Raw genomic sequence first — 14,358 nt, forward strand, 5'->3', positions numbered from 1 at the left:
ATGCATTTTCTTTGACCTGTTTATCTAGTTTCAGTTTATAGGTCACCGATCAAATGGTTAAGATTGTTTTCATCAGTGATATCCATTTTAACTTTTTTTGCATCTCTCTGTGAAAAGCTTTTAGTCCATTTCTGCCCCCATCTATCCATAAGACACCAGTCACCTGGCACTTGATCTTGCATATCCTCAAGATACTGGCAGGACAACAACTCTCCTAAGATCCAGAATATCACAATGCACTTCACAGAGAAATCTGGAGATACTGATTTGGATGTCCATATTGCCATCAGTCCCTCAAGTGAAATAGTGATGTATCCCTATTATTCGAAGTAGATAAGGGGGCAGCGTGACTTGCCTTTGAAACTTAACCAGTGGAGCAATGTTGTTCGGTGGGAATTCAGCCTTTGAAACTTGCCTCATTTTGTCACATTATTCAAATTGAATGCATTTTCTTTGACCTGTTTATCTAGTTTCAGTTTATAGGTCACCGATCAAATGGTTAAGATTGTTTTCATCGGTGATATCCATTTTAACCTTTTGTACATCTCTCTGTGAAAAGCTTTTAGTCCATTTCTGCCCCCGTCTATCCATAAGACACCAGTCACCTGGCACTTGATCTTGCATATCCTCAAGATACTAGCATGACAACAACTCTCCTAAGATCTAGAATATCACAGTGCACTTCAATTGCTAAAGAAACAAATATTCATAGCCTTTTTCACACTTAAAACAATGGGTTTCCTTTAAATTTTCTCCAAGCTGACTATCTAAGGGAATTCTGTAAGCTAATTAACCATGGCGAACTCAGGATGAATCTTAGGCTTTCCATTTTCCTTTGTTTTGTATTTGACCTTCCTTTTCTGGTGATGAATCTATAGTTGCTACCTCAAAATTAATAATAAAAAAAAGACTCAAGATGAATCTTACACCATTTTTAAGAAGTGAAAAGAGGCCAAATGTGGCAATTTGATTTTCATCAACAAACCAAACTCATCCTTTATGTTCTTATACTCAATCAAACAGATCAAGAAAACTAAACTAGCTGGTTATCAGCCCTCCGCTTTTCCACCATGAAAACTGCTTTCTTCGGTTACTGTCATGCTACTGATTTCTTCATAAAATCCCATAAGTTGACATTGGTGTGAACGCTATGCTATACACTATTCATTCTCTATTTAAAACATTGGTGCTAATACAAAAGTCCAGTCATAAATTTTACACCCATGTTTCTGATTGCTGTATTCTTGAATTGTTTTCAAGCATATTTGTTTCTTTACCCGTTCTTTTACCATTTGTGCATCCTTAAACCAAGTGCTTTTGTTTTGGTTCTTTCTATCACCTTGCTCTTCTCTAGGTAGAGGGATTTTTGAGATCCATGCAAAAGCAGATCCAATCTGCTGGAAGACGTGGATTGTTTTCTAAATGATCTGTTGGCCCTCAAGTTCGAGAGAAGTTTACTTTGGAGGACATGGGGTGTTTCCAAAGGGTGCTTGCTTCATTTGATTTCACTGCAGTCATCGATTTGAGAATACCTGGATAAAGGTGGTTTACATTGCCATAGGGCTTTTAGATTTTTGAACTTTCAATGGAAAGAAGGGTTTTGTTCTTAAAGTTCCTTATAGTCATGTTCGTGACTATTGTTGTATTCGGTGCATAGATTATGTGAAATATATGCTAAAATCCCAACCTGATCTGACCCAGTGAACTGTAAATAGGTCGCACTCAAATGACCTGACCCGCCACGCCAAAGACCTTCGTATATCCATTGATTCTTTCACTTTTTAGAGAAGACAAACGAGCCCTCCTTTCTATTTTATTATATATGAAATTCAAAAGATTCTTTTGATTGCTTGCTTGATTGATGTGGAGAAAGTTGGCTAGAATGTGCTTTTATTTACAAATAACTCCTATTCACATGTCAATGTTTCATTGAATAGATAGCTGGAATGCATCACTGGAAACATGGTAGGAAAGGGGCTGGAGTTTTCTGGCCCAAGCAAGCTCAGGATGAAGTTCAGCTCAATAGAATCGCTTAACAGCTGTTCAAGTTTGTTGAAAAGTCAGTTTCTGATGATAGTTTCAAGGTCAGTTTTATCTGGAATTGGGTTGGTCTGAAAGTTTTGGTCTATAAATTAAATTAAACAGAATATGGCAGCTTTTCTTTGGGGCACCTTCACCATTGGCATGTAGAGCCCTCTTCTATTGAAGATATGGAAAGGGGAATGTTTTTTGTTGAATGGACTGTTGATTTGCGCTCAATGTGTCATGGCCTCCATAAACCATCTACTTGCTAATAGTTGGATGCCACGTGCAATTTGACCATAGCTTATTCCTGTTTTGCATTCTACCAAATACTAGTTATTGCAATTCAAGATTTTAATTTCCAATGATTTTCTTTATCTTCTATGTGCTTTCCTGAGCTTTTTAACCATTGCTTGGCACAATCATTTTATATGCTAGGCTAGGACAAGCCCCATAACCATCTGGTGATCCAGATAATCCATGGGGTCTTTCTCTTGTTGGATGGGCCACACCCAGAAAATTGCACCGATTGAACAATAATACCCATATGATTTCTCGACTTTCACCTGTTGATGCTTGCAAATATTGTTTTCTATCATCTACTCTTAGGTCACGTAATCTGATGTTTAAGATTGTCCTGCCGTGAAATTTTAATATCGTGGCCCATTCATGGCGGGGTACGCCATCTGAGCAGATTCAATTACTCACTATTGTGCAATGTGTTCAACTTGGGTTCAGCCCATGATAAAAAGCACATGTTAATTGGTTTTTCCTCCTTTCTACCTGTATCTGTCTGTTTCATGTAGTTAGTTATTGGTTTGGTATTTTAAGGTATTTTGTTGTGTTTGTTCTTACAGCCCTCGACCAATCAGTCACACTGCCTGATTTCCTTTTATCATGGCCTGGTCAAATTGTTTAGGAGTTGCACTTGCATGGTATTAAAATGATCAGAATTTTGATTTCTGCAATAAAATCTGGTGGTATTGTGTTCCTTCCTTTCCAAACACACATTGCAGACCCAAAGCAAACCAACACTAGTTTCAGTTTCTACCTTTTTTCCCCTTATCATATAATTCTGAGTGCAATGCTTTGTTATTTGCTTTGTAGGCGATGAAGCTGCCAATAGTAATGATTCATCTTGGAGTATGTATTGTTCTACTGTTCTGAGAGTTAAAACGATACACATCAGCTCACCAATTCTAGCTGCCAATAGTCCATTTTTCTACAAGGTAAGATCAGAATTTTATTTATGTCGTCATTCCATCGTCCCTCTCCCAAACAACTCACTTTATTCCCTGCTACTCTTTTGAAGCTTTTCTCAAACGGCATGCAAGAAACAGAGCAGCGACATGTTATTCTATAAATTAGTGCCTCAGGTAACACATCTTGCTGTCGACCATCGACCCAAGTCACTAGTCATGCCCAAAAATATTTCCTAAGACAGATTAGCCTCAACAAGAAGAAGCGTCGATCCAGCCTCTTCGACATGGTAATAGTCATATTAATTCAATTTCCAGTTTCCCATCATCTACGAAGCGTCGATTAATTTCTTTTATTTTTAAAATCTCTTTGGCAGGTTGCTAACAACAATACTTCAGTTCCAATTATTGATTCCAAGCCCAAAGATCCTCTCTCAACTGAATTTCCTGTTCCGACTGTCTTCTTATAGAACATGCTGCGAAGTTCATGAAAATATCCCTCAGGTCGATCTTAATTCATTCGAACAAGAAACCAAATTGGGAAACCAACAAACCAAGCATCTTCAATTGCCAGCCAATCTTTATCAAATGCCCGTTTGGCCATCCTACGGATCACCTGGTTCATATCCTGATTTTGTTTTCCAACCATCTTCTGTCCTAACGATGTGGTAGAGCGTGGATGGATGGGTGGCATCTCTATTATGTTGGGTAATTAAGGGATATTCTCGGACTCAATTTTCGGGATGTCTGTTGTTTTTGCTGCCATTGTCATGTATGATGCTCAGGTATATATATGATTTTTACTATATCTCCAGGGGCGACTTTTGATGGTTTTTCAAGTAATATGATTGCTTCATTATTATGATTTGAAATTTTGTGCGAGTCCTTATAAATCCCGATGATCTTGTTATACATCCACTGTGGTACCATCTGTTAAACAGTCTAGATAATGGGTTATTGTGTTCTGTGTTGAATTGAAGTGCAGTGCACCAGTTAGAATGACACTACACCAAAATCGATGATTAGAAACGGCTCTGTTTTTGGTTTAGAAATGGTTTTAGGCCGTACGTAATAAAGGTTAAAAAGGTAATTAAAATAAAAGCCCGATTTGATGTTTAAAAGAGCGCTCTCTCTCGCTATTTTCCAGCACTTTATATATCCTTTTTTCCTTTTCCAAACCCTATGCAGGGATTTTCGCAATATTTGTGATCGAGGGAAGTTTTTTCTCCAGCTGTCAGATTAGGCTCTCATTGTGATTCTCTTTTTCACAGATCGGAATGGTAGATCAGTGTCGTTGTTTGACGAAAGGGGGGTTTTTAAAACCCTAGCATTGAAGGAAGTGTGGAAGCAATGTGTGTTGCTCTCGATGGAGCAGGGGTGGAAGTCATGACTGGGAGCAGCCGTAGAAGATGGGGGCCAGAGGTCTTGATCTATGGTTTGAGCAAGCCACATAGAGGATGACGGATTCAATGGCTACGTGGCGCGCACGGGTCGCCGATTTCAGAGGATTGCTGGATTTAATGGAGGCACGAAGACAGAAGCCAGCGAAGAAGAAGGCCCTGCGATTTCACGATCTGTGATAGTGGTGGGCTGATGATTGGAGCAGAGTTCTGCTCTTTTTGTTGTAGGTGCGGATGAAGGTCCCTTCATTTTTGGTATGTCCCTTCATCCTGGTAAGGCTCACCGGATGAATGGTTTGGATGACGTATACACAATGTGATGAACTCCAAATTTCATCTGGAACTTTCTACGGTAAGAGTCTCTCTCTAATTTCTCTCATGGTTCGTTTCGATGGGCCCATCTGAGTTGTAAATCAATCTGGATTTTGGCATGTTGGAATAACATTTCAAGGCACATATAATAGACGGGTAGATGGAACTCAAACATTTCAGTGGGCCCGACACAGCTCGAGAGAATTGTAACTAACCACAAGTTCCAAGCATGTGAGCATTCCGTAAAGAAAGGCAGGAACCTCACCAACCACCTTCTTTCTTCGGTTGATATATAGACCCACCCCTTTTGTTCTACCAACCAACGTTCATTTCCTCTACTGATTTCAATCTCTACGCAAAACCCTTCACTGTTGTCGTGAGTTTTCATTTGCTTCTCATCTCTTTCATTTCTTGCATGGATCCACTTCTCATTTATTCATATCAATTTCCCATTTTAGTTCCATATATATATTTTTTTGCAATTTCTTTTGTTGGGTGTTCTTCCTCTTGAGCTTAAATTCATACATCTTTTGTTTTTTTTGGGTGGTTGCACTTTTTTATTTGGTGGGGGAGGGGGTTCTTGGGCACTTTATACTTTGAAATTTAAATTGGTTTTTCTTATTTTATTTTATTTATTATTATTATTTTTTTTTTGCGTACTTGAGAAATTCCATATTAATTTTGGATCTGCATTTTGTTTGACCATTTGTTTCTTATATATGGTTTTTCCTACTTTTATGTCTCTAATGATTTTTGGATTTTGCAGGTTTGTCTTTTCTACAAGCTAAAGTGATGCAGGACATGAAAATTAAATATGATATGCGAGATTTCAGGCTTAAGATCACGTTAGTTCAGAAACAATTACACAAATTCCATATCCCACATGAAAGTCCAAACATTTAATTAAGGGGAATCTATGCGGGTCCAGACCTACACATGATTGGGCTGGATCAATAAAAATTATGAACCAAACGATTCTCAAAGATAAGAAATAATCATCCACACATGCATAGTAATCAGTCCCTAATCCAAGGGATTCAGAAATTCCAATTCGGGGAACCCTAGGGTGAGAAAAGGGGCATAAAATTGGAGATTTGAGTAATTTAGGGTTAGGTTTACAGATTTTGGGTAAAAGCGGAGTAAAATAGAGGAGAGAGACGAACCAGACAAGTATCGCACGCGTGGACAAAAATAATGGCCCATACGCACGTGCGTGTGATCTCGGCCGCACGTGTGTGGGGCCCACTATTCAGAAAATGCCACCTTGGCCCTGGTCGGCCGGGGATGGACTCCAAAACCCCCAAATCTCAGCTCGATCCGATGTACGGTTTGTGCGTGGTGCTCTGCCGAAGTTTCAGCCCTCCTGTAGGGCCAAATTCTGAAATTCTATTGTGGGGAGGAGAATTGCTGCAATAGATGATTGATTCAAAGTGTAGATGATGAGGTGAGATGAGAAGAAGGGATGATAGAAGATGGGTAGTAGAGATGGCAATGGATGGAAGCGAATCAGGATAGATGTGGCTTCACACCACGGTAGTTAACCCTTCGATGAAGGGAGGGCTTCGCACCCAATTAGGCTTCACAACTCAGAGAGTAGGAAAACGCAGAATTTTTATTAATCTTCAATGAATCAAAGGAACTACAAGGGGTGCCTATTTATACGGAAAACCCTATACCCTAGAACTCGCGCCATGTGCGCAACCTATTACTTGGCGATGAAGTAAACTAAAATAAAAACCAAACAAAGAAATCTAAAGCGTTCATGATGTTCTAAATAATAACAATAAGCAAAACCTAAAATATGAAATCAATCCGACTAGCGGGCCATGATCTTGAGATCTCATGATAGGCTTTTCTTGATTATCGGGCCCACTCTTTTGAACCAAAACTCTGTCTTCTAGCATGGGGGCCCTCCCTAGACGTCGTTATCGATCCAGATCGACGGTGGGGCCCTCCTTCGTGCGTACGTGCGTAGGGGGCGGTGTGTTTGCGCGTGATGTCCCCATCAATTCTCTCCGGCTGCGAAGATTTTGCCACTGGCGAAATAAAACTCCTGAACCGCTCCAAGATGTTAGGATCAAGTCTCTGAAGCTCCTCAGTGAGCCACGTGCTGTCTGAAGCTGGGCGTGACTTCCATTTAACAAGGTACTTCTGAAACCCGCCGTCCAACATTGAAACCTTCTGATGGTCTAGGATATCCTCTACTTCTTCTCTGGGTGTGTGAAGGTTAGGTATGGTAGGTAGAGGCTTGGAAGAAAGGTCGGGAAGAGTAGGTATGAGAGGTAGAGGCTGGGAAAATGGATCGGGACGGGTAGGTATGGGAGGTAAAGGCTGGAAAAATGGATCGGGATGGGCAGGAATGGGACGCAGATGCTGGAAAAATGGGTCGGGAGGGGGCCATGGATCAAGGGAAAGGTTTGGAGAATCAGGATGGTTAGGCAAAAGGCTAGACAATGCGTCAATGACCCCTTGAAATGCAACTAGATCCTCCACATTGAATGTGGTACTAATTCCCATGGAGGGTGGAAGATTTGCCACACACGTATTGAGACCGTTTCATTTTATAATTTTAAATGGTCCAGCGCTATACACGTGTAATTTTCGAACGGCTCCATGAGGGTACCGCTCTAGCTTGATGCGGATCATGACAGAGTCCCTTACATTGAATTCTTTGAAAAGTTTATGTTGGTCTGCAGAAAGCGAGTAATGTTCATTTCTAGTCATGATCTTCTGCCTGATTTCTTGATGCCATGAATGAATGTGATGCGCAAAAGACTGTAGGCTTTGACAGCCTATGGGACAGTGACATAGGGACAAAATCAATAGGTTTCCCAAGTTTATAACCAGTAACGACTTCATAAGGACTGAGACCTGTGGACCTATCGACAGAACTATTAAACGCAAACTCAGTTACAGGTATTACGGTGTCTTATGTTCTGGTGTGCTCTATATCCCTCCTAAGGGGAGACTCATCCGGTAGATCATCAGGAATGACATCACGAAACTTATCCACTACCGGAATGGCCTCAGTCGGTAACTCTACACTAGCCTCTGGTGCACTCTCTCTAGCCACGAGGCCGCATATGTTGTACCCCTCAAAATAATGATCTTGATGTCCCTCATGGGATGGGGGTACGGGTGCATGCCCATGACTGATTTCTTGTCCACCTCCATTCATTGGTCTATCCTCCTGGCCACCTGCCTGAGATTGGCCATCTTCCCTAATGGTGGGGTTTGTCCCGAGGGAGGCCTCTATTTGGTCAAGGCGTTGATCTATGCTTTGTTCCAAGCATTTACCCCAAGACTCGATCTGCTGGGACAGCTTGTTTAGTGACTCTAGCAGTTGTTCCATGTTTAGTGTAGGGTGCTAGCCAAAACCATGACCTGTACGTGTGGGCATACAACTTGCTAACTCCACCTAAGGACTTTCTACGACAACTATATGAGACTAAATGATCATACGAGACTCTATATGAGGGAACTATGCAATGTTACTCCAGCAATATAGTTAATAAAATAAGGGACTATGGACTCCTAAAAGCTACATGTGATGGACTAGATGCATGACGGACTCAAACAAACTAACCCTAAACAAATAATGTATTCCCCTATAAGAACCCTAAGCTCTGATACCAAATTTGATGCAGGACATGAATACCAAATTTGATGCAGGACATGAAAATTAAATATGATATGCGAGATTTCAGGCTTAAGATCACGTTAGTTCAATAACAATTACACAAATTCCATATCCCACATGAAAGTCCAAACATTCAATTAAGGAGAATCTATGTGGGTCCAAGCCTACACATGATAGGGCTGGATCGATAAAAATTATGAACCAAACGATACTCAAAGATAAGAAATAATCATCCACACATGCATGGTAATCAGTACCTAATCTAAGGGATTCAGAAATTCTAATTCGGGGAACCTTAAGGTAAGAAAGGGGGCATAGAATTGGAAATTTGAGTAATTTAGGGTTAGGTTTATGGATTTTGGGTGAAAGCGGAGTAAAATAGAGGAGAGAGATGAACCAGAGAAGTACCGCACGCGTGGACAACAACAATGGCCCAGACGCACGTGCGTGTGATCCCGACCGCACATTTGTGGGGCCCACTATTAAGAAAAATGCCACCTTGGCCCTGGTCAGACAAGGATGGACTCCAAAACCCCCAAATCTCAGCTCGATCCGATGTATGGTTTGTGCGTGGTGCTCCGCCGAAGTTTCAGCCCTTTTGTAGGGCCAGATTCTGAAATTCTGTTATGGGGAGGAGAATTGCTGCAATAGATGATTGATTCGAAGTGTAGATGATGGGGTGAGATGAGAAGGGATGATAGAAGATGGATAGTAGAGATGGCGATGGATGGAGGTGAATCGGGATACATGTGGCTTCACACCATGGTAGTTAACCCTTCGATGAAGGGAGGGCTTCGCACCCAATTAGGCTTCACAACTTAGAGAGTAGGAAAACGCAGAATTTTTATTAATCTTCAATGAATCAAAAGAACTACAAGGGGTGGCTATTTATAGGGAAAACCCTATACCCAAAACTCGCGCTATATGCGCAACCTATTACTTGGCGATGAAGTAAAAACCAAACAAAGAAATCTAAAGCATTCATGATGTTCTAAATAATAATAATAAGCAAAACTTAAAATATGAAATTAATCCGACTAGCGGGCCATGATCATGAGATCTTATGATGGGCTTTTCTTGATTATTAGGCTCACTCTTTTGAACCAAAACTCCTTCTTCTAGCATGGGGGCCCTCCCTGGACGTCGTCATCGATCCAGATCGATGGTGGGGCCCTCCTTCGTGCGTATGTGTGTAGGGGGCAGCGTGTGCGCGCGTGATGTCTCCATCATAAAGTGTATTTAAATGGCACAAGAACCCATAAATCCAGAAGAGGTACTTAAAAAAATAATAATTCCAGATGTTCTCTTCCTCTACTTTCTGTTACACATATATGAGATTCCCATATGACAGCAACCGTGTCTGAGATCCTAGCTTTCCATCAGGTGGGCCACGCCCATTATATCTTCTGGCTCAAAAATCTGTTTCAATCTTTAGGTGGGCCACGTTGTATAAAACAAAAGGGATGTTGAAATTTTCTAGCCATTCATTTGTTTTCAACCCTGCCCCAAAGGAGGAGTGAAATGGCCTGAATTTTATGATAAAAGATCGTTTAATTGATTCCTGTAATTTCTATGTTTAGTTGATGGGAGGAGATCCAGTCCACCTAATTGGACAAAAATTTTGCCCACCTACTCTCTATCTTCGACACATGGCATATGTGTGTGGTGAAACTTAGCACTTTCATTCACTGGGGACAACCATGAACAAGTTATAGACCAAAAATCGAAGTTATTGGACAATCCTAACCATTTAAAATTTGGTGCAAAAAATCACTAAAATCCAGTTAATGATTTTTATGTTTTATTTCCACCATTACACAGTTAGTATTGTCTGATCTCTATATTTTCTGTTCTTTGATACTTTTATGGGCCCTATTGATTAAAGAGACATTCGGATCATCTCATACATGTGGCACATGTAAATAAACTTAGGAGGATGAAATATTCATCTTCTTTGGTGGACCTTATCCCTCTCTAAGTAGATAAGAGTTGATAGATGTCTGATGGCCCCAAATAGATGGGACAAGGCTATGAGAATGATTAGGTATATAGTTCTTGGATTGCTAAATGTCTCCGGGATTGTGTCCTTGTCTTAGGTTGTTTTGGCAGAAGAAGTAAACCATGTAAGGTTGATCACCTTAAACCGGCCTCGCCAATTGAATGTCATTTCATCCAAAGTGGTATGTTCAGATAAAATTCAGTTGTATTTTCTGTAATATTAGAATTGATTCAGGAGCCTATGAAGTGATTATGGAGTGGTCTGGTTCATTGCAGGTTGTTTTGCCAGCTGAATTCCTTGAAAAATGGGAGAAGGATGATGATGCAGAGCTTGTGATAATTAAGGCTAGTGAAACTTCCTCCTATTTTTGGGTGGTTCTTGATTTTTTGGAAAATAAATTGTTTTAGTTTCCTTAATTATGTTGTTCTTTTTGCTTATTATTTCCCCTAGGGAGCTGGACGTGCTTTCTCTGCTGGTGGGGATCTAAAGATGTTCTATGATGGGAGGTCAGGTAGAGGGAAACGATTCTGCAGAAGTTGAATTTTATCATTTAGATCATTTAGCTCATATCAACACTCGAAGTGTTTTGATGATTATCCAAATGCAATCTGGGTGTAGATTCACTAGGTCAATCCCATTGCTGATTGTCGCATGTTAAAGATTTCTTAAAAATGGGTACCTTTTGGCAGATGATTCCTGTCTCGAAGTTGTGTATAGAATGTATTGGCTATGTTATCACATTCACACATATAGGAAAACCGAGGTACCATTTTGAAACCTACCCTTAAATCAAGGGCTACTATTTGTGAAAATGAATGACATTGTGTTTTTACATCTATAGCAGAAAATATACCAATCAGCTGTTGATATGTTGGCAGGTAGCGCTTGTTCATGGACTTGTCATGGGTGGAGGTGCATCACTGACTGCTCCATTAAAATTCTCAGCTGTCACTGAGAAGACCGTGAGTATCCCTGACATGTCCTATGTATATATTCTTTTATTTTTTCCCCCTTTTTTCCTAGTTTTCGCTTCTACTTGAAAGTTCAAATGCTTGAACTAGGTTATGAGAAATCATTCCAGTGGAGATCTAATCCTATGGATGTCATATTTAAATCTATGGATGCACATTGTATAGGTGATATATTCTCAAGATTTTCTTTGGTTTAGGTTTTTGCTGTTCCTGAAGTAAACCATGCAAGGTTGATCGTGATCAAATTGTTTTTTTTTTCCCTTTTTCATTACTAACAATTTGTGTTCTCCTCCCTGTTGAAGGACTGTTTGGTAGATGCCTGAATGTGGACTTTGTGTATTTCAGCTCATCTGCCTAACAAATTATCTGATAGTTGAACATTATTGCTAAAGGATTTGATCGAGTTTTGAAAAAACATTTGGAGTCAAACCCAACTTGATAAGACTTGGTCAAGTTAAAGTCCTTTTTTTTTTCTTTGTAGATGATGAGCTTTTATTAGTTGAAAAAGGGTTAATAAAATCCTTGATGAAGACTTCCGTTCCATTTATGCCATATGGGGCAAAGATTGTGATTCAATCCTTTTTGTTCTTGTTTTGTAGCTCAACGAGGAGGGAGTATTGCTTTTGCAAGGATTGGATTCCAAACTCTCCAAGCGTCTACCTTCTGATCTTCAGAAGTTTAGATGCAAGCTAATTGCTAGCTCTGTTCTTACTGATCTTTTGATTCTAGGGGGTTACATTGACTTAGATTGGCCCGATTAAATCTTGGGTTAAGGGGTAACTTTTTTTTTCATTAAACATGAAAAAAGCTGATTGAATATTCTAAAATTGTGATATAATGCCTGAAAACTTAATTGAGTTGTGGATTATTTCACAAAAACTTGAAAATTCATATTGTGGTTTAAGCCTTTAACCCTTCATGGGAAGCTCAGATCTTGCACATCCGCCATTTTCACATGCGTGCTTGCTTGTGAATGGGTAGTGCTCCAGATGTGTATGGGCTTGGCAAACCTCCCAATTGAAGACAAACATTTAGCACCCAACCCAATTGACCATGTCAATATATTAGTTTCTCTACTTTTTTGGTGCACAACATGGCATGTTTTGATTTCATATTTGAAAATTTGCAGGTAGCATTTCATTCATTGTGGTTCTCTACCCCCATCATAGAGCTTGGGAACAAGCTTGCAAAGAGGATTTTTGGATGTCACAAAATCTGGTCATTCTTACACCTCTGGATAATCCATAAATTTGCCCCAAATCTATCCATTTTGGGAGTTGGGACAACAAGATTTGCCTTAAAACTGTACATGTTGGAAAACTCCAGTGAGACGCAAATCTGTACACTTTTGGACCTTTGATTGAGCACAGTACTGTCCATGTTGGCTCAAAATGTGTGCACTCTTGTGCTTTTGAGATTTCGGATTAAAAAATTAAGCATCTGCTTATTGTTGAATTTGTAATTTGTTTGTTATTGTCCAATTGTGTTGGCACTTCAGGTCTTTAAAAGTTTATACCAGAATTCATATAGAAGAACATGGTCCCAAGTAAATTTTTTTTCTTTGATTTTAGAGATTCAATCTTGAAATAATTAAAGTAATCAGTTAGATTTCCATAGTAGTTTTTAATTGCTTCAGATTGGCACATTTGGTGTCTGAGAACAAAAAATGGACATCAACGGCATGTTTGGATATCCAAAAACGGAAGTATTTCAGCCAATGAGGCTTAGATCCCCACACCACCAGAATTTTAAACTATTGAATTCAATATACATTGATTCCTATGTCAAACAAGTTTCTAATCCCTTTCCTATTTGCTTTGAATTGTGTTGGAACCATTGGATTCTTTTGATACATCTATTTAACCTTATTTCCATTTGTTCTATTTGATTGCAGGAGATGGTATCCAAGCCTGAAATTGGACAATTACAAAGGTTTTATACATGAAACAAAGTTAATTTTTACCTTCCTATGTTGCTTTACTATTGATTCCATGTAGCTTTTTCTTTCTTCTTTATATAGTTTCTATGATGATTTGTATTTTTTTTAAAAGGTTTCTGGGATATCAAGCTGATATATATGGATGGACCAGCCTGATTTTTTGAGGTTCTATATTTTTCTTTCTGTTTTTCTTTTTCTTTTCTTTTTTTTTTTTTTCCTTTTTTTTTTCTCTCCTGATTTTAGTCCTAAACATATGCATTTCTAAATCCTGATTCTACACATCTCAGTTTGCTGGATTGAATAGTTCATCATTTCTTTGTAGGACTAATTTAGGAGTCGTTGGACCCCCTACCAAATCTTAGCAATCAATACAATTCATCTGGTTGCCCCAATGGTAGATGGCCCTCTGTGAGAAAATCATGCCAATTACTTGATCTTGCTCATCCAACCATGGTACTTCTGCTTAAAGAATGTGAACTGTATATCTTTTAAGGCATTAGCTGCTGGTTTACAATCCAGTGTAGAGCCTACAGACTTTCCAATGACTGGGATAATTTCACCATTATCCATCCATGGAAGGGGTCTGAGACAAAAAGATGTTTGGAATCTGATGTTTTCCTACATTTGCGAAAGGAACCCAACAAAAGATGTTTCGAATCTGTTGCGTAGAACTTTCTTACAGACATCTGGTCTGTGATTTGTCATATTACATGATTTAGGGTGTGTTTGGATTCACTATTATAAATCTCATAAAGTAAAAATAGCTGAATCCTAATTTCCTTAAGAGTTCATATTAGGTTCTCGGCTCCAAATTACAATTTACTTTCAAGCTGAACATAAAAAATAAAGGTAACTGCCATTTTGAGGGTTACTTCC

The 14,358-nt window shown here is 39.4% G+C and overlaps 1 protein-coding gene across 1 annotated transcript; it reads left to right on the forward strand.

Annotated features, from left to right (window-relative positions):
• The first annotated feature begins 9,805 nt into the window (after positions 1-9,805).
• LOC131254032 (3-hydroxyisobutyryl-CoA hydrolase-like protein 5) lies at positions 9,806-14,118 on the forward strand. The gene is made up of 7 exons (XM_058255079.1): positions 9,806-9,846; positions 10,670-10,753; positions 10,848-10,920; positions 11,027-11,083; positions 11,262-11,335; positions 11,451-12,936; positions 13,438-14,118. The coding sequence occupies exons 1-6, from the start codon at positions 9,817-9,819 to the stop codon at positions 11,610-11,612; spliced, it is 480 nt and encodes a 159-aa protein (XP_058111062.1). The 5' UTR covers positions 9,806-9,816; the 3' UTR covers positions 11,613-12,936; positions 13,438-14,118.
• Positions 14,119-14,358: the final 240 nt, after the last annotated feature.

The sequence above is a fragment of the Magnolia sinica genome, chromosome 8, assembly GCF_029962835.1.
Source record: "Magnolia sinica isolate HGM2019 chromosome 8, MsV1, whole genome shotgun sequence".
Lineage (NCBI taxonomy): Eukaryota > Viridiplantae > Streptophyta > Magnoliopsida > Magnoliales > Magnoliaceae > Magnolia > Magnolia sinica.

Coding starts and splice junctions, on each gene's coding strand:
- LOC131254032 (XM_058255079.1), top strand. CDS start 9,817: ATGGCACAAGAACCCATAAATCCAGAAGAG. Junction 10,754..10,847: donor ATGTCATTTCATCCAAAGTG/GTATGTTCAGAT, acceptor GGTTCATTGCAG/GTTGTTTTGCCAGCTGAATT. Junction 11,084..11,261: donor GTTCTATGATGGGAGGTCAG/GTAGAGGGAAAC, acceptor ACCTTTTGGCAG/ATGATTCCTGTCTCGAAGTT.